General features: G+C 38.1%; 1 protein-coding gene across 4 annotated transcripts in view; it reads right to left on the bottom strand.

Annotated features, from left to right (window-relative positions):
- CD44 (CD44 molecule (Indian blood group)) overlaps nucleotides 1-16,989 on the bottom strand; it is a 45,741-nt gene extending 28,752 nt beyond the window's left edge. For all 4 annotated transcript variants that reach the window (XM_027703909.1, XM_027703883.1, XM_027703891.1 and 1 more), the window contains exon 1: nucleotides 16,740-16,989. In XM_027703909.1, coding sequence (XP_027559710.1) covers nucleotides 16,740-16,806 — 67 coding nt within the window. In that variant the 5' untranslated portion in view covers nucleotides 16,807-16,989. The remainder of the gene's footprint in view (nucleotides 1-16,739) is intronic.
- Between the last annotated feature and the right edge of the window lie 3,873 nt (nucleotides 16,990-20,862).

Genomic DNA, 20,862 nt, shown 5'->3' with positions numbered 1-20,862 from the left:
ATTGCACTGCATGCCCACACAGGAGGGCCAAAGCTCTCAGGAAGCCTTGCTCATGCAGCATGAGAGATCACGTGGGTGTCCAGGAAACCCCAGGAAAAATGTGGCAATCCAATTCTCAAAACTGGGTTTAAGGCCATCCAATTCCTTGGCACTGTGCCCTAAAGTAATGCTGAGACAGCATGTTTGTTTTCACTTTGATGATATCTTCTACGCCTACTATTAAAAATGTACCAATGCTGTAGTATAGACACTCTGTTCATGAAGAAGTGAATACAGGAAAAGGACTATCACAGTACCTAAAACTCACACAATATTTCACAGTCTAAGCACATTGCGTAAATTCAACATCTAGTTTTTGAAGACAGTAATTACCACATTTTAAAAATGACAAAATACAAATGCAGAGCATGCAACCCAGATCTGTCTGGTAGCACAGTATTTTTACTTTATAGTCTCATATTTTAATGTCCAGACAATGAGGATCCTTAATTGAAGTAGTGAAAAAACTTCCAATCATATCAATAGAAAACTTAACAAAAATAAAAGGTGGAGTCTAAACCAAATTAATACCTTAAATTCTTTTCCCCGTGGTGAGGCTTATAGACTAATTTTGAGTTAAGGAAGAAACATGATTGCCAAAAACAAATCTAAACTCAAATTCTATCTTTTCCCATAGTGCAGGAAGATCAAATCTATTACTTTTTATTGATGTTACTTAACTGGCTTTAACACAGTTATGCAAAAGATGGATTTTTGCTCTGTTTCGAGAGACAAGGCAATACAATTGTGTGACAAACTATTACTGATCCCTTTAATCATTTTGAAGCTTAAAGGAGTGATTCAGAGTGGACTTTCAGTGACATCCCAAACAGCACCCAAACCTTCTCTCCTGCCCCCTCTCAGAGCTGTCTGTCTTTGGGTGCTGACAGGCCATGATCCTTCCCTGACATCCACATAATTTGCTACAGCTGTTTAATACTAGCTCTTTAAAAAAGCAAAAGTACTAAACATGTGTGAATTGTCATCATCATTTATCTCATCCAGACCATGAGATTGGGTGACACAATCCAAAGTCATGGAATGCCCCTAAGTCTGTGCTGAGTGTTATGGGCATGGAGAACATTAGCTTCCACACAGGCCATTTCTCTCCATCTTTTCTGGGATTTTTGATGCCCTGTCCCAAGCAGCTGCATGCAAACCTTTCTCTATTGGCTATTGCCATTCACATATATAAACCATGTTCAATTAATACTTGTCAGCCAAAATCACTAACTTTAGTTCCCTGGACAATTTGCTAGCTAGAGCCCACTGATGGTATAGAATCATCTTAGGCAAACTAAAGAGCATTGTCCTGTCATGGAAGTGTGAGTTACACCCTGATTATTAATACAAGAGGCTTGTTAGAAACTGTCACAGGAAGAAACCAGGTGCAATTTCTATTTCCACCCTGATTCTGCAACCCTTATGCATAATGAGTAACACTGACTCATGCAACTCTTCCCATTGGAGCTGATTTTCCATAAAGATTTTTGGTGTATGGATATTTCATGCACTGCTCTGTGTTTTTCATTGTTTTCAAGACGATACCTAGGAGTTTCATTCTCAGGGTGGATGATGTCTTATATTTAAAAAAAAGAGAAGCTATTTTAACAACTGCAGAGCTACATCAAAGCAAATGAAGTGGGAGATTTGCAAAAACCCTGCCCACTGAAACGACAATGTGTAGAAGAATACATGTTAACAGACTTCTTGGTAAAACCGCAGTCTGAATTGCATGGCAACGAGGAAATGTTACTGTGCTGTTTTCATGGGGATTTTCCTTTTCAGTTTGCGGTTCAAGATGATTGATTAGTCACCAGGATGTGATAAACTGGGACTGACAACAGGGACAGAACTAGACGTTTCACAGTGGATATAGTTTTCATTTTTTTGTTTTAATAGAATATAGGATTTACATTTATTATAAGAACTTAGTTCTAAATTTATTAAACTTATTTCAAGCTTTAGGCAGATACACATGAGTAAATGTTTCCTTATAATTACAGATTATTTATTCTTGTGCTCCTGAACAGGAACAACCACTAGCTTAGCACTGATACCTACATTTTGAATATTATCACCTGCTTTAAATCCATGTTAGTAACGAAGTAGAGAAAAGTGACATATTGGAAACAGATGAAAACCTGTTTAAAAGAAAATCCTAGTAACTCTAGGCAAATCTAGAAATTGGGTCATATGAGTCCTAATATCTGCGGAGGTCTGGACAGTCCACATCTTATCTTTCAGTTCAGACCTGTCTCCAGTTATATTGGTTTTTTAATTGTTTCTCAGGAAAACTACTTCATGGCTAAATAAGAATGCATATTTTACTTCTGACTTGAGGAAATGCCCTCTGGATACAAAATTTCCCGTGGGATGGATTCATGAAGCATTTTAAGATCCAAGAAATTTTGTCAGCGTATACACTAAGTTAGCCCAATTACTGCCATTTTGACATCTGTGAGAAATTAAATGTATAAAAAGTATCATTCAGTGATTACCTAATACACTACAATACACATGGGCCTGGAAGGCATTATTATTTGCTGAGTATTCCATCTTTTTTTAGAGCCTATTAGTAAAAAACTTCATTCAAGCAATTCGCAGCCCAGGCAACTGTAACAGGATACAGAAGTTTTCGCCTTTATGTCAGAAGTTGGACTAAAGCCCGAGTCAGTGATGAAAACCGCTGGATAGCTGTTTGCTAGGTTATGCAAAATGATTCATTAATCCCAGCCACAGTCACTAATAGACACGTGTCGACATCATTAAAACACACCTATACTTGAATCCCTCAGGGCTTGATGAAGAAAGGAAAATTGTGCTGGGAAAATAGGACTCAGGATGATTACATACTGATCGAAATTTAGAAGTCAAATTCTGCAAGATCCATGTGAATTAAGCAAACTTGTGTCTATGCAGCTGCAGTCCTTTACCATCCCAACAAAAAAGCACCAAGGATCAAGCAATATGTGTAATCATTCAGTGTGGCTGGGCGCTGCTTTTGTGTTCTCCCAGTTACTATACTCTTGTTCTGTCAAACACCATTCTCTAAAGAGTAGATAAACAAATTTGGAAATAGGCCACCTACACCACAAGCAAGGGTCTTCCAAATAATGACAGTGAAAGTAAGTCTTTACAGGTTCTTGGGATTTGTCTGATGAAATACTTTCTTTGGAGTATTGCCAAGTTGTGAACTTACAATGATTTATAGGAAATACATTTCCAGATTTAGTGAGAATAAAACACATTTTTGGCTTTCAAAGTATCCCTTGTGGATACTTAAATTAAGCAAAATAAGGGGTTTGTTTTTCAGTTTGAAACTGCCTTTCATTCTGAAACTAAAATAATTAGTTTGCACAAAATAAAATGAAATAATTTAAGAAAGTTAAATTTAAATGTTTACATGGTTGCAATACATATAGATGGTTTAAGGAACTTAGACCAAAGTTTCCCTCTAGAATTTTTTAAAATGTCATATTTTCATTTCAGTTTGGCATAGAAAAATGTTCTAAGCCTTGAAAATTTTAATGGGAGAGAAAAAACCACATAACTATATGCCTAATAGATAGCTGATATTCTGGGAGAAAAAAATTCTCCATGCACCTGGCTTATTATAGATAGCAAAGTCCTGGAAAACACTTTAAAAGGAATTTACCTGCATGTTTGCAGGGAGTTCCTGCTATAAATAGAGACAAAATATTCTTAGTAGTTGGGTGTGGTGACAAAAAAGTGAAGATGACTCTCCACAGATCCAAAGGTATACAGCAGACCTATCTTTGAAGTTGTGTCTAAGCTGTTTCTACTACACAGTTATATTTTAGTACCTAGTAACTCAGTCTGAAAAAGCAAATAAGAGTGTAGCTTCCTCACTTTCCTGTGTGCTGCTAACTACATAAAAAGTCATGAGACAGCCTTGCTAACCTTGAGGTCCAAGTGGACGGCTGAAGGAGAGAGATGTGGCTGGAGGTACACACAGAAGGCAGACAGGGATACACTGCAGTAGAAGGTTCTCCTTTCTCCACCAACTGTTAACATGTATTCCTTCCATTTCTGCATTACTTCTGGAAGTGCACAATGGAAATGGGATGTGGGACAAAGCTCAAGCTGTTGACCTCCTTCTAAATTGTTGTTCTCAAGGAATCTGCCAACTGGTCACCCAAGTCATTGTATCAGTTTACTGATGGGCAAAAATCTTAAGTCTCTTAATTGATAGCTCTCTTGGCTACTAATTTAAGAAAATGGGGGTGGGGTGGTGCTATTAATAAATCAAGCATTCATAGGGTCACTCAAAATGCAAGTAAGTACGAGAAATATGCTTCACTCCTTATCAGTTGCTGTAGGAAGACAAAAACTCTGCTAATGCCTCTTTCAAACATACTTTATCTGCTTGGCAACTGTTGCTCTGGTAAACATCCTGAGTGAGCCTATATTGTGTCATCACTTATGATAAACTTCCTTGCTGATGACATTAATATTAGTCTTTTTGTAATAGTTTCACTCAGTAGGGAGTTGAAAGTTTTCTGACTCCACTAGGACATGGTACAGCTGTGTAGCACCTCAGGCGAAAAATTGCAGGCAGTGAAATCATAGTCTGCAGTTAGTTATCTGATATATCCCCCTCAAAACAATGAAAACATAATCATCATTGTCAATACTAGGAGAGCTTCAGGCTGTACAATGAGTATTCTAACCCCAAAGGCTGAGTAACAAGGACTGTGAAGAGAATCAGTTGGATCTGTTCCACGCAATCCAGGTGAAGAAACATATATGAAACACGGCTGGTGAATAATAATTGAAGCCTGATATTCATTGTTTGACTGATTTAGTTATTTGGGATAAAAGCAGTTGACAAAGAGAGTTTCCCAGCAGACAGATCCCCAGCCTGGAGCTCAAAGGGCCTTATGCCTATTCTCTAATTTGTCACTTATCCAATGAAAGAAAAGAACCTCAGGAATCTTCAAAACTCTGAAAGCTAGCCAGATGAAACAAAAATAACATTACTCTGGTAGGCACACTGAAAAGAGGAAGGCTGTTAGAATATACCTCACAATGTAAGACATGATCTATAGAAGTCAATGGTAAAGTTCTTAATGCTTTCTTAAATCAGTGCAACCTCCTGATGATGGAAGACAACACTGTTACACCCACTACTCCATCTGGGTTTTCCCTAATACAAGAAGGGCAGGGATCCCATGGCCTGTAACCAGAATACCTGGGCAAGCAGGCAACCTCTTGCCTGCCAAGGTGGCAAAACATTTCAATTTTCTGGACTCTGTATAACTCTATCCATCCATATACTAGAGTTTCAAGAATCTTGAGATTTATATTGAAAATGCTAACTAGCAAGTAACTTTCCTAAGATGTATGCAGGTTATTTTTACCCTAAGCTACACGTGCAGTTAAATTTATTCAAAAATTTTTACAGTTTTGGTTTTGAATCTTTTATAACTGCTTTAGTAAAAAGGTATGTTTAATAACTAGATTTTGGAATTAACATTAGTATGTATACAATGCTGATGCTATCACAAGTATGGTAGAAATAATGATATGCCTGGTTTAATATATTTTTCCCGTCTTTTTTTTAAAGTTTATTTAAACTTAACAATTCATGAGAGGCAGTGACAATTCGCTTGCCTGAGGGAAGAATGGGAAAGCAGCATTGGCAGTGTGGCCTTGATATTCTGTGATTTCAAATACTTCATTAAATCCTACATTTAGGCAGTGGAGATATGTAAAGACAATGCATTACAGCTTGTGTGCAATCCTCCTCGAATAGTGATGCATCATTGTCTCCCAAAAGTGTTGGAATCATTGTGAAGCCAGTGCTTTTGCTGTGATGCTTGTTGATTCTAACAATCTTCTATCTTCATGAGCTATAGCTGGATTTCACAAAACTCACAATTTGGGTACAGTGAGTTTTATGAGATTGGCTTAATTTTGAGCAAGAGTGAATTCAAATAGCAAATCAGGAATATGCCACCTTAATAAACAGAAAAGCCTATAGTTACTAATTTATTATTAATAAAGCACAATATTTTTCCCTCACCAAGGGTATTACTTCACAGAATATTCTGAGTTGGAAGGGACCCACAAGGATCATTGACTCCAGCTCTTAATTGAATGTCCCATACAGGGATCGAACCCACAACCTAGCTGTATTAGCATGGTGCTCTAACCAACCGAGCTAATCTCAGGGTTAGGCATTACTTATTTGAAGCAAAATTCATCAAGTTGTTTGTCATGTGCACTAGACAAAGCATCTGTCCAGGACATAAGAGTACAGACTGGGAGAACAACTCATTGAGAGCAGCACTGATGAGAAGGACTTGGGGTTCCTCATGAATGAAAAGCTGGACATGAGCCAAGTGGGTGTGCTTGCAGACAAGAAAGCCAATTGTATCTTGGGTTGCATCCAAACAGTTGTGGCCAGCAGGTTGAGGGAGGTGGTTCTCCCCTTCTACTCTGCCCCTGTGAGCAAGACCTCATCAGGAGTACTCTGGGGCCCCCAATGTGAGAAGCACATGGACCTGTTGGAGAAAGTCCAGAGGAGGGCCACAAAAATGATGAGAGGGCTTGAGCACCACTCCTACAAAGAGAGCCTGAGAGAGCTGGAGAAGAGAAGGCACTGAGGAGGTCTCATTGCAGCCTTGCAGTACTTAAAGGGGGTTTATATAAAGGAGGGAGAGACTTTTCACACAGGCAGAGCGTGATAGGACAAGGGGGGACAGTTATAAGTCAAAGAGGAAAGATTTAGATTAGATGTTAGGAATAAGTTCTTCACTGTGGGGGTGATGAGGCACTGGAATGGGTTGCCTAGAGAAGCTCTGGATGCCCCATCCCTGGGAGTGTTGAAGACCAGGTTGGATGGTGCCCTGAGCAATGTGATTTAAAGAGTGGAATCCCTGCCCATGGCAGGGAGTTGAAACCTGATTGTCTTTTAGGTCCCTTCCAATGCAAATTATTCTGTGATTCTATGATGTCTCTTAGAAACAGCAGAAGTAGCTGACACAGTGTGGAACCACTTTTCCGGGTGATCTGCTACTAGTCATTGTGCAGAGATCTTATTTGTCTTTCTTGAACAGTCTAAAAGTATGTCTTAGACATACCTTGCTATATGATTGCCTGAAACTGCTAATTCATCTGACTCTTAAAACTACTTCCTCTGGAAAAATGGGAGATATTGGGACACCTCACAGTATAGAAATCAATTCAAGATTACCAACAAGTAAGTTAAAAAGCAAAAGGCAGGGTTATATTAGTCATGTTGCCATGACTATCAGTGTGGATATATTTGTATCACTTCAGGGGTGGAAAAAGGTGTTAATACATTGCCTTGAAACTGCTGTGAGTCAACAGATGGTGACTGGTGTCGATAAAGTGGCATGACCTGAGCACTATGAGTAATAAACTCAGAGAGACGACTGATACTGTTAAGAAATTCAGTGCGAGTCTGAAGAAAATTGTTTGTAAGAGTTTCAAAAATTAGGAAAATACTTACTCTTACTCATAAGGAGCATTTGCTTACACAGACTGTTCAGCTGAAGTAAGGATTGCATAGCCAGACTCAATGATGGATTGCCAAACAGTAACGAAAGAGTTTCCTGCTTTTATGACAACAACGTTCAGAGAATGCTCTGGTCCTTTGTGCTCTTGTTCATTTCTGATCCAGCAGAATAATATTTGCACAAGGACATTTTTCTTATGATTAATAATAACGCTTCTTTCAGCTGAAATAGCCCTGTATGTGAAATCATACCTGCTTTCTGAAATTGAAGCAAAAGAGGCACAAATCTTGTTGATGAAACACCAGGCTGGGACTTTGGAGAAAATGTTCTGTTTATGGCTACATTGCTTTCTCTCTGTTTCCCTACCTGTGAGGTTGGGATAAAATCACTGGCTTCCAATGGGCTCCAAAAATCACTATTATTTTCTGCTGTCCACATGTTTGTCAGGTCACTTCTTTCTCAATAGTTAGGAATATTTTTACTCTGATAAATAATACTATATATAGACTTCAAATTTTAAGTTCTATGGTAATTTAAACCCATTAAGCCTGATTCTAGCTGTGCTGAATATGTTGATGAAACCCACCAGATAAGGCACCAATTCCCTCTAAACCATGTTATAATATTTATGAGAACTTCATGCAATGCAAGAAAAAGAAACATTACACAGAACAATATTTCATCAAACAACCCTCTATTTCTGAAGTGATACATTAAGAAAGTGTACGATATCAAATCTCTTTCAAGAAAAATTCAAGTCCTTCTTCTACAGTAGTCATAAGAATCCAGCAGGTGACAAGCAGAAGGGATACATCTCAGAGACACGTTGGAGTCAAAATGTTTGAATGTTTAAGGTGCTGTAGGATATATTGAGGAGAGACCACTGTGTTTTGTTACTAATGCCCACCTTGAGCCTTGAAGATGTGGATGTGTATCATCAAGTAGACACTATCAATAAACACTTATAGATTATTAATAGATTTAAGTCTTGCTGGGCCCAAGCCTTTCAAAGCTGTGGCTATGCTATATTTATTAAATAGGATTGTGACAACATAGAAGCATTTGAAGAAAATAACATTGTCTATACTTTATTTTGAAGGGTAGCCTAGTCAGTTAGAGTTTTTTTATTTTTTTTTCTCCTTACTCTGTAAAAAAGATTAATTAAAGAATTTATTCATTTGCAAATACAAAGTCTTGGATAGAAATTCTACTGACTTCTAAGGGCACTATTGCAACATTTTACCAGTCCTGCATTGTTCTGTATGTAATATATTGTTTACTCTACACTAATTTACAATAGTTCTGGTACCCACTGGTGTGTACATAAGTAATTGTAGTTGTTAAAAATATAAAAGAAGTAAAAAGATTTCCAGCCCCAGAAAGTTATACAAACTACTTGCTATATGAAATACCTGGATTAAAATATACACTCATCAAGGCATTAACAGAAAACAAAATCAGATTCAGTCATGGGTCTTAACAGTCTCCGAGTCACAGGATATGCCTCCTCCTGGAAAACTGGACAAGTTTGTTTCTCTCTAATCCATATGAACCCACAGAGACAGAAAATACTATCTACCACTTAGGCCTAGACATGCCCTGAAAAAAAACCTAAATAACTGTGCTGATCTTACCATTTTATGATGCTCTAAAATTGCCCCTGCTTCACTGTTTTAAAAAAATACTTAATGCTGTGCTCTGTTCAGTGTGAACACAAACAGTGTCACAGCTAGATAATGTGTGAGACTTGGCAGGTCAAAGAGATGTTGAGAAAATAAAACAAAACTACTGTAATCTTTTCCCACCCAGCAAGTAGCCAGGAAATAGAGCCATAAGAAAAAAAAAGAATGAATGAGACTGACTTAATAGAAATGTCAGGAGACGCAAAAATCATCACACACACTCGTAGGAGAGCTCTGCAACATTTTACACCACAACAATGAGCAAATGAATCCAGGGTTTTCTGAGGCAAGCCACAAAAGCAGGAAAGAAACTAGGCAATCACCATGGGAATGTGTCTCACATGCTCAAAATGTCTGCCTGTTACTACTTTTAATACAAGAATTGTTAATTGGATAACCACCTGTCTAAACCCTTTTACTGATGAACCGGAACCACAAAGTATCTCTTCTCAGTGGGCTATAAAATCATTTTGATACATTCTGGAAAAGAGGAGTTTAAAAGTTTAGTGCTCAATATGCAATCCTAAGAAGAGTATTTTTATTTTCTGCGCTAGAAGAGCTTTTGCTCCTCACAAGAAGATGAAGTTACTCTTACTAGTGCAACGTAAGAGTGCTATTTTTTTAATACCAATCTTCCAAAATCACTAGATGCTCATACCCTATTGGCCTGATGTTGAACACAATTACAATGTGCCACACAGCACACCAGGCTGAAATAAAACCACCTAAAAATAAAAAAATTGTATGAGTATTTTCTTGTCATCCAAATCTTCTCTGAGACCTGTCTCTTGAAAGAAGAATGTGGTTGTTACATTTTATTTTGCTCGAGAATTTCTAAGCTGATGAGCAGAAGTTCTACTGTATCAAATGTATACAACTTTCTATCACAAACACAGGGTGACAAAAGTCTATCAGATTTATTGGACTGCTTCGGTCAGATGTGCCAGAGAGATGGAGATGTATTAGTGGGGAAAACAGTAAACAGGTGTGAGAACCAGAAAAAGTTGTTAAAAAGAAGATGTAGGCATTTGAAAGATATACCTAGATACCACCTGGATACACATAATGGCTGCACAGTGATACTGTGCTTGATACTCAAGCTTTTTAGGACTTGTAAGGTTCTGGCCACAGGACCTTCTGGCATTGTGACCAGGTAGGTGGCCCACCTTCAGATTAGAGATGATGGGTCTATTCTTGGATTCTCCCCTGACTTGCTAAGTCATTTTATGATTCTCAGCATTTTGCTTTCCCGGAGTATCAATCCTTTATGTACAAATACCTCCAAAATGTCAAGAAGACAGCTGATATTTATCACTAGGAAGAATTGGTTCAAACAGTAGAGAAACATGACTAAATTTAAGGCACCATTCTTCAATCAATTATTAAATAGATTTTTAAGTTCTTGAACCTAAAGAAGTGTTAAGTTTGACAGTAGGGCAAAAGATGTAAGTCAGTTCTCATTTACCAGACAGCTTCAAACATCCATAATCATAAAAAGACTAGCCTTGAATAAGAACTTTCTAAGGAAACTCTACTTTGCATTTGCTGTTGTCTAACAGGAATCATTTGATATTGAGCTGAAAATAGCTGCCGGTCTTCACTGTGTATATAGATAGCAAACACACAAGTAAACAGGATAAAACTGTCAGAGCAATAAAGGAAGTTATATCTGATTATTATAGCGCTGCTATGGGAGAAATTGATTCAAACAAAATACAAATTATTTCACTTCCATGTTCTATGTGTTCCTATATATCAAATTTATGCACAAATGATCCACAGGAACAGAGAACAAAACCTTACATTTATAAATATGAAGACTCATTGAAAAAAGAAGCTTTTTTTTCCTACACTTACATGCCCTTGTGAATGACGGAAAAGGGAAAGGACACTTAAATTGATGGAAGACACTTAATCAAGCAAAAGGAGACAAAATAGGGAAGTGAGTGAAAAGAAAACAGTAATATGTGTTTAGGCCTCACCCTCAGTGTCTTCACTATTAATGAATCATAATTAGGAAATACCACTTTCCCTTGAACCTGCCCAGTTAACTACTCCATATTCCTTGTGCAGAAGTTTTTTCCAGAGCACTGGGATGGAGTTGGGAAGACCTGGCTGTCCTTAGCAGTGACATATTGTACCAATACCTCAGTCTCCTCATTCTGTGATACAGATACTTCACCTTGTCTGTAAGATGTGAGTTGGCCAGTGGCAAAGAGTAGGTAAATCACTACCATCACAATCTCCCCTACAGAACTGTTGGACTACTGCACTTACATGTAGAAAGAGCATCTTCCAGCCTGCTTGGTCTGTTTTGAGTAGACATGTGGGCTCTGTCTGCTCTCCGAAAACAGCTGCAGCCACAATGCTCTGGCACGCAGGAGACCAATCCCTTGCTGATAAGCCTCCCTGGTGGCAAGATATGTTCTCTCAGAGAGGCTGCCAAATTAAGTCTGATGCTTGACTTTTAGACCCAATTTGGATAGCAACTTGCTTGCTGCCTGGACTGAGCTCACTCGCGTCTGTCCACAGGGTTCTGGGTGGCCATAGAACATACACTGAGCTTCAGTTAACCTCTAACTTCTGTATGGGAATCCTGCAAGAAACTATTCATTACAACTACCCACACATACCACACCCTGCTTCTTTACAGACACCTATCCATTAACAAAAATAACAATAAAAAAGCCCCCTAGGGAAATACACTTCTGAGAACCTGTTTTGCTAACATGTTGTCACTGTGAGACATACATAATTAACAAAAGCAACTTTTTTTACTATTATATATTCTGTCAGAGGCAAAATCTTATTTATGAAAGTAGGTATTTAGAAAAACAGACATTAATTGTGTAGTTGATGATTGCAAGCTAATGCCTTTTCCTAGGCAGCTGTCGGTCTGTACCCTGGCAATCTCTTTTATAGCTGTCTCACATTGCTTTTGGAACAGTAAGTATCATTAGCAGAAAGAGAGATGGAAGTCTTACTACAGCTGCTGTGTGTCTGACTTTTTTCCTTTTTTTTTTTTTTTTAAGATGCAACACAGTCTCTTAAAGCTTCCAGCTACTGACCTAGGTCAGTCATCAGTAGAAAAGAGAAAAAAGCGAAGCAATGTATTTTTCAAACTCCAAATGTAAGTAAAATTTGGGTCTTCCCTGTGATTTTTACTTTGAATTGGCATACCATGCTTGTGCTTCCATGTTAGTAATTACTAAAACTGTAGATTGTTCTTCAACTCCTTTTGGTCGTTTTTATTGGGTTGTTTTTTTTATTGTCTGTTTGTTTTTCTGTTTCACAGTATGAGAATTGAACATTATTGTACTGAAATGAGATTGCTGGATTATATAATGTTGCCAGTGTTGTCATGCAGAGGAACTGGAAAGTCCCAAAGCCAGTGCTTACAAAAGAGAGTTCAATTATGTTCTTAACTGAAGACACAGACTCAAAAAATGACTGTAGGTTTCGTTAGGCAGGAAATAGTCACGGAGATTTGAACTTTAAATTGAAATTAGCTGAACTTTCAGTCTGACTGGAAAGATTCTCCAAGGAAAACCCCTCTTTCTCTCAGTTGCCATTTCACATTACCGCCTGCAAACTCATTCATATGATGAGCTGCTCTGCCGTCCCTTGGGCGGGGGCAGCTCCAACAGCCGCGGCAAGGGAGGAAAATCACAGCCAGCTGCTACTGATATTACTGCTGATGCACAGTGGGGAGGCTTGTGATTGAGCAGGGAGGAAACAGATAAACAGTCAGGACTGGCACAATCCTCTCTGCCACCACTATTAGCAGCACCCATAATGGTCACTGATAATTACAGTGTCTGATAGCTTTGAAATTATTATTATCTCTCTGGGAGTGAGAGACAACTGTGTGTTAACAGCTGATGGACTTCTGGTCTAGTCTGGAAAATGACTAGCAGCTACACCAAGCTGGCTTCATGCCTACAATGATCGATAACCCATCGAGAATGGTCCAAACCACCAGGTATATCACAAAGAAACCCTGACAGGTAAAGGCAAAGAGCAAAATAAACTGCGGATGTGAGTTTTACGTGGTAGCAACCTGGAAGTTTGAACTTCTCTAGTTTAAGAATTCAGTTTAATGCTGAAAAATTAATTCTGATAAGCATGCTCTCAGATACCAGCTGATGCTAAATATGATGTGTTTGGAACACCATTAATTGTTCCAGTACAATGTAGTATTGTTTTCAAAGTAGGCAAGATTACTGTGGTGGATCATGTTTGTTTCAGGATTATCCTCTCTGTGAAGTTATATTTCACAGGCAACTATGTACATTTAGCCTTGGCCCTGGAAAAAGCAGGAGAGTTTTACTGAACTCCTTCCCTTGCTCTCTCACATAGCATTCTCTTGGGAAAGAAAAAAAGACCAAAACCAAACAATGATTTACAAATAACAGAATACATGTCATATCGTCTTCTATTTCTCAGCTGTATTTTCAAACATTTATCCCTTCGTTCTGGAACAGAAATATGAGGCAAGAAGACCAGAAAGCAGATAGAGAAGCCTTTTTACAGCATCTTTGGAATTCCAAAAAACTTTTAAATTCTTGGACTGATTAATTCTCTTAAAAGCTCTACACTGTTTTTTCTCTGCTTTGCTACAGCGCATTTTACTACCAGTCAACTACATTCAGAACTAAAATTATCACATCTTTTCAACAAGTATTTTAGCAGTAATGAGCTCATGGTGTTTATCTGTCTATCATCATCTCATCCTGCTTGCACATTCTTGATACAGTAGAACCTCATGCATGTATAGGTGACAAATGAATAACTGCAATATTCATACTGTCTTCAACTCAGGCCTATAAAAGTCATGGGAACTGTTCTGAAAAGAAAGATACGCCATGTAAGGATGAACATTTTGTTTAACCTTGGCTAGAGCTACTAGTGGTTTTAAAAGCATTTACTTTGAAAAGTTCTTCCTCAATTGCATGATGCTATCTGTCCTCATTAAGGCCTTTCTCTGACTTCCTGTTTTCAAGGTAATGGCTCTTCATTGTGGTGAAGAACACCAGTAACTAAAGAATCATCAAACATTTCTCCAAAGACTGCAAGACAATCCTCTGCCATGGTTTGTTGGCTCTATATGTGAGGGTATTTCAAGGAGAGCCATATAACCCTTCCACTAAACAATGATGGAAAGTTCAAGTGAATGCTAATAAAGTCTAGTTACTTTGTAGCTTTGGGAAAATAGCCAAGACACACACTGTAAGGACTGAGTGAAAATAAACTAGCACAAAGAGCTTCTTCAAACTGCTTTATTTAAAAATTTGCAGGATAGATACACAAACCAAGAGGCAGGCAAGTCTCCTCCTTTGTGACTGACTGACAGCTATAGCAGCCCTACCTCAGAGCCTTACCTTGTGATGGGACTCTGGACAACCTCACCAGCGCTAACAGTTAAGTTCCTCCCTCCCAATGGTAGACTCATTCTCCCTCTTTCCATTTCATCTCTACTACTACTTCCATTCCAGTTTCTTCCAGTTTGGTGGTCAAAATTCTAGGATTTGCTTTATGTTAATCAAGGAACATTTTGGGAGAAACATTTTTACAAACACGTAGCGCTCCCTGGAGAAAATCAGCCTCAGAAACATTCACCAAGATGTCAGCATCTGTATCCTCCTGGATTCAGACTTCTTAGACAACAAAAGTCACGCCAACACCAAGACTGCACCTGGCTCATATGTCGGTGACAGTATGGTCACAACAGCACAGAACTCAGGATGAATAAGTTTTTCAGCTTTCTCTGTATCTGATTTTTCCTTCTGTAATCATGTTAGCAGTAATACCAGGTCCTCTTTAATTTCATTAAATTCTGTACTAAAAGAATCAAAATTCCAATTCAGGAGTTTCCCAACAGCAGTAACCATTAGTCTGTGATACACAGTAAAATCACTGGCTTAAAAAAGAAAACACCACCATCAACTGCTGTTTTGAAGTCCTTACTGACTACAAAGTCATGCCGGAATGTAGTTCATACCAACTAAAATATATTGTAGCTATAGTCTAATACTTTACTGAGCCATTAAAGAAACATATGCCCCACAGGGGTTTATGTTTTGCTTGACATACTTTTTCTAACTATGCTGAAGACTAGATTATGGGACTTTCTGTTATGCCTCTCTGTAAAAGTGCATTACTCCCAGAGTCAGTGCAGACCCTGATTCCTTAGGACACTCCAGGCAGCACGTAAATTAAAAATCTGTTGAGCAGTTGGTAAACAAATAATTAAAATACTTATAGAGTGCACAGACTTGGACCAAGCCAAGGTTTTAAACACATCTCTGACATACTTTATTTGTCTACAGTAGTCCTGTCCTTGCTCTTAAGGCTTTGTCCATATACCTGATCTTACCAAGAACATTTTGGTACAACAGACACACACTTTTAGAGTGAAAAGCAATGAGGGTGCTTCAGCTATCACAGATGCACTGGGAACTTGTTCACTCTGACACACCCATTCACAGCTCGCCAGTGCTGCAACCATTATAGAAGTATCCACTGCTGCTCAAACAAATCAGATATATATTTACCATACACACATATAGCCCTTGGGTGACAATGGACATGAAAAATGTATTTTGTTAAACTCCTGGAATTGATGAGTAGAAAAATAATGTAGAAGTGCAATTGTTATCCCTAACCACAAAATGCCTTGAGGCACTTACAGTCACAGTGAGAGTCTGTTAGAAGTATGGTCATTTCCCTAAAACATGGTTGAGCCTTCACTATGTGAGATTTCAAAAGCCTTTTGTCCTTTTGGACATAGAATTTTTATTTTTTTCTCTGTATTAACATTTCATTTTTAAATGCAAATATTTGAAGCAGATAACCAAGCTACAGTAAGTTAAACAACTGAATTTTGTGGTCACTTCTAACCCCCTATGTTCCAAAATCTCATCAGTCAGCTCAAAAGAAACCTTAGAAAGTCAGAAACAAGCATGTTTGGCATAAAAGCTCGTCACATTTCAGTCACAGATCGCTGCAGTTTTGCTTCTGTTCAGCTGTGTCCAAATTCAGTACGTCTGAGCGGTTGGTTCAGCTCTTGTAAACTCAAGAATGCAGTTGTTGTGTGCTGGGGGGGCGGGGGGTGTTCACCCCCATTTTGCCCTTCCCCACCTTTTCTCCATAATCTGAAATGGAGCTGGGAGAGCAAACTAAGTTATGTTAACAGCAGTCACATTGTCGAAATGAGCTTTACCAGAGCCATTCCAAATTCTCTAAGGTAGTTCTGTTCTTAAACTTCACTTTAATGATCTACAATTTACTTTTTACAGATCTGGAATTGCCCTTTACAAGCAATACACAGCTTTCTGTGATTGTACAGACCAGCACAACCGAGAGTACAGTTCTAAAGCATCTCTGATAACACTCAAAAATAATAAAACTATGTAGATGCAGGAAAGCTGTTAGCTATCTAGTAGAAAAGCATTGCTGTCTGAAGCATAAACTTAACAATCATAAGTGTTTTCATTCATAAAAAACTTACGTGTTTCTGCTAGACAAAGCTTCAACAAACATAATCCAAAAGTTGCCCATAAGGAGAAGTTGGCCATTGTTTTCTTGGAACTGTTTTGCAAAATCCAAAGATCCTTGCAAGCTGCAGGAAGAAGAAAAGCCCCGGCGCTTGTTAAGCCCGCAGTCAATGAGTCTGAAGTTTGCTGCACTTTTTATTCTGATTCAAAGGAACTGAAGTAATGACATAACTGGGAGGGGGAGCTCCATCAAAAGTCACACCCATATTGCAACAAAAGTTACCCAGCAGTAGGAGAAGGCGGGGAGAGGGGGGGATGTGGGAGGGGAACCAGTACTGACTAAGCAGCCACACTTGAGTTTTAAAGAGGCACTAAACCTCTTCTTCTCACACAAATTATACTTATTGTATAAGTCAAAAATTATACTTATTGTAGTGCTTGCAGGAAAAATTGTGTAATCTCTCCTGAGTTAGCTCAAAAATGCACTGTTTTTTATGAGCTTTCCCTCCTTCATTTAAAATCTCTTCATTATTGCAAAAAAAGCATTAGAGATTCTGAATTCCAGCAAAGCATCTATAATAGCCTAGACCTTTCCCAAAAATATTTTGCCTATTTAGTCCCACCTCACCATTTTCTTTTTTTTTTTTTAAGGTCAATTTAGACCAAGTAAAATGCCTGCTTTACAATGAAGCTTTCTGCAATATTTTTGCTCATTGCCAGAGGATAAATTCATGCAGGAGGTAAGTTAAGGCAGTTCAGTCTCCCACAGCACGTCCCACAGGCTTCTCTTCACAGGCTGCTCCAGCAAGAGTAGTAAATCATGCCAGTGCCAGCAGTGATACTGAGGATTAAGGTTGATATTTTATTGTTCTGATGGGATGAGGCACAGAAGGAATTATTCCTTGTATTCCCAATTCGCAAAGCAGAGAAACAGGATGAAAATGTATGACATCTTTGATGTTCAGACAAGGTCTCAGTTCCTGAGGGACAGATGTTCATTGTAGTGTGGGGTTTCGCATGACTCTAGATGCCACATGAAGTCTCTCGTGAAAACTCCAAGGCCTCTGCAGATAAGCAAAAGTGGTGTCTCCTTGTGTGCCTTAGAGATTTCCAGTGGTGTTTCCATGCACTGGCCCCTCCTCAGAGGTGCAGAACTGCAACAGTGGTTTGTGTGCCGTGGAATGAGGGGTTCGTCAGGGATCACCAAAGCCAGCACATCTCACCTTTAACAACCAACATGTGGCAATGACTGACAGCCAGTAACACTCTGATTTCTGTTTCACTTGCCAAACTTGGAATGAATACTCCTATATCAGATTAACATTTTGTCAATCTTCCCACTTGAAAGAATTTTCTCATTAATTTTTAATCTCTGTGAACACAAACAATGGAAAAATACAGATAGGTCTTTCCAGCCCCAGGCATAAGAAGTTCACATAAAGAAGTTTTCAGGACTTTGCCTTTTCTTTGACTTTTGACTTAGAGATGGCTGGCTATCCTTTCCTCAACCAGCCAAATTTTTACAACAGGTTCCAACAGGCTTTTCCTACAGTTCTAGAATATCTGACAGGACAAAGTTAAAGTGAAAAATCTTTCCTTAAAACACAGAGAAATCTTTTCATTAAGAAGCTAGCAACTTTGAAATTACAGACAAAAACCATTTTCTTTAGTTAATATACTACTCTTTCTTTTGAAAGAAATGGCTTCAAAAGCAATTAAAAAGCAATCTCCTATATACCTTACTGTTTATATTAGTGGAAAGAGAAATATTTCTATGAATTCCTGTACATTTATATCTATAAATGTTTTGGTGTGAAAATACATGAATGAAGTTTAGTGGGACTTCAAATGCTGGTGCACAGTTAATAAATGGATGAAACAGAAGAACTGAATATTTAATTAAAATTTACATAATTTTGAGTCTTATTTTTGATGAACGTAAATTACCTCTCTGTTAATGTCCTGTATTCATAATTATAGAGAATTAAAAAAAATGAAACATAGTCAGTACTTCTGCACGTGTTTGGTAGACGTGGGTGGCATTCCACTTTGGAAAGACTCTGTCTTATTTGTTGCTCTATAAAACTGGGCTACGATTAGACACATTTAGATAAGGTGCATGGAGGTGCTTAGTACCCAATGCAAAAGGAAAAGACAGATGTATACGAGTAAAATAATTGATCATGGTATGTCATTTCATGCAATAAATCACAAAAATAGTAATGAGCTGTATCTATATAACGTAAGTTTTTCCATTTCACATTCCATCTGCCTGCTTAGACATCAACCTAAGACACATATTTGCATTCCAATAAAAAAGTGAGACAAAAATACTTCCTTCTTTCCCACCCAAACGTGGTCAACAGATGTTGGACTGAGGTAGACAGCAGACCAAATTTAGCCTGGCTTCAGGGCCTAATGCTACCAAGAAAATTTAGTCAAAGGAGATGTACCACTCTGGAAAAAGTGGTTTGGGGGTTTTTGATTGTTTGTTTGTTTGTTTGGCTTGGTTTGGTTTGGGGGATTTCTTTTGAGAAATACATAACTTTTCTTTTAGTTTGGGATAATCTTAATACATAGGAACAGAAAAATCTAAAGCAAATCTGCAGCTGAAGAAACGCAGTAGAGCATCATTTTAAGTGAGCCTATTAATATAGTTAGAGCTTTAGGAACTTGCTTACTCCCTTAGCAACAAGCAGCTAAAATAGTGTCACCAAAAATTTGTAAAATAATTAATGGTACCAAATGAATTAAGTTTTCAGAAGAGAATGAAACACTAAAACTAAAAAGGATAATCCCCCAGCATTGTAAAAAGTGTTTTTCTGTGATGCCTTTGACACACTGAATATTGAATCTATGATGGCACAATATAGTACAGCAACACCAAAATAACTCATTTGTGATTTTATCACATATGTAAGCTGTAGTCAGCACTAATTAATTTTGATTAAAATCTTATTAGGGAGTACATGTGTTGCAGCCCTAGAAAAGGAACATGCATGGCTTATAGTGATATAAAAAGACATTTTTGTGAGAATTCCCATAGAGAAGGAAAGTTTGACCTGGCTGAACTGAAAGACCAAAATTCCACTGAACTCAGTGGGGCAGCCTCTCCCTGTAACATATATCTGAATTTTATTATGTGGACAGACAAGACAATGAATGTATCTGAGTGAATCTGTAGTTATGATGGAAAAAAAGGTACCAATGGAGATTGATTTCACTATCAAATGGGAACAATTGAAAGAAGGCTAGAATGGAATTCTGTTTCTGTGAACATAGCTGGCATTTCTCTTATGAAAACCAGAAATTTATGAAAAAGGAAGCTCATAATTTGAAATATTTTTTCTATTATTAGTAGAAATACTTTTTTTTCAATTAAAAAACAATTTTCTGAATGTATTTTGGTAGATATTTCAAGCCTGTTATGGGGATTTGAAGAACATAGTCTTGGTGAATATAAAAAGCAGAGATCTCATTAGGTAATTCTGGTCGTGGCCGTGTATATTTTGCATAGACTACAGGTGATCTGTAAGACTGGCTGAAAATCAGATTTGGGGGAGCAGGGAGGATTTTATACCCACTTATCTGTAATATCAATAAAATATGTTATTTTTAATAAGATTTCCTCCTTGTACCTAGACTGCAATCTCGTTTCCTGCATTTCAGACTGGATTCAATTTCAGACTAGATTTAATTTTCATTATCAATCCTGAAAACAGGTTTTGTAATGGAAACAGTTGTAAACGCTTCAGTGTGGTAAACCTTGTACTGCACACTTTTCTTGGGCTCTGAGAGCTGATGGGAAGGTATAAGAAGAGCCTGTGCCGGTTTAAGCAAGAAAAGCTGCTCTTTTGGCTGGAGGGCAAAGCACTCCTTTGGGAAGTTGAGAGCCCGGTTCTACTCCCATCAACCTTTTGTTCCTAGATGTAATTTACAGCCTGTGTCCTGCAGAGAGTTAGGAAGATGAACAATGGTTCCTACTTGTTTACTTCTAAAAAAGGCAGCAACCCAGATTGGCACCTACCGTGTGGATTCATCAGCCTGTTTTACTGGTTTGCCCCAGATCCCTAAACAACTCACTAATCCAACACAGGCAAAAATTAACAGCCCAAATCACTCAAGTAGGCCCTAAGA

Source organism: Neopelma chrysocephalum, unplaced genomic scaffold, assembly GCF_003984885.1.
Source record: "Neopelma chrysocephalum unplaced genomic scaffold, ASM398488v2 Primary Assembly neopelma1_24, whole genome shotgun sequence".
In the NCBI taxonomy this organism is placed as follows: Eukaryota; Metazoa; Chordata; class Aves; order Passeriformes; family Pipridae; genus Neopelma; species Neopelma chrysocephalum.
Note: the sequence above shows the minus strand (reverse complement) of the source record. Positions and strands in the feature narration are given on the sequence as shown.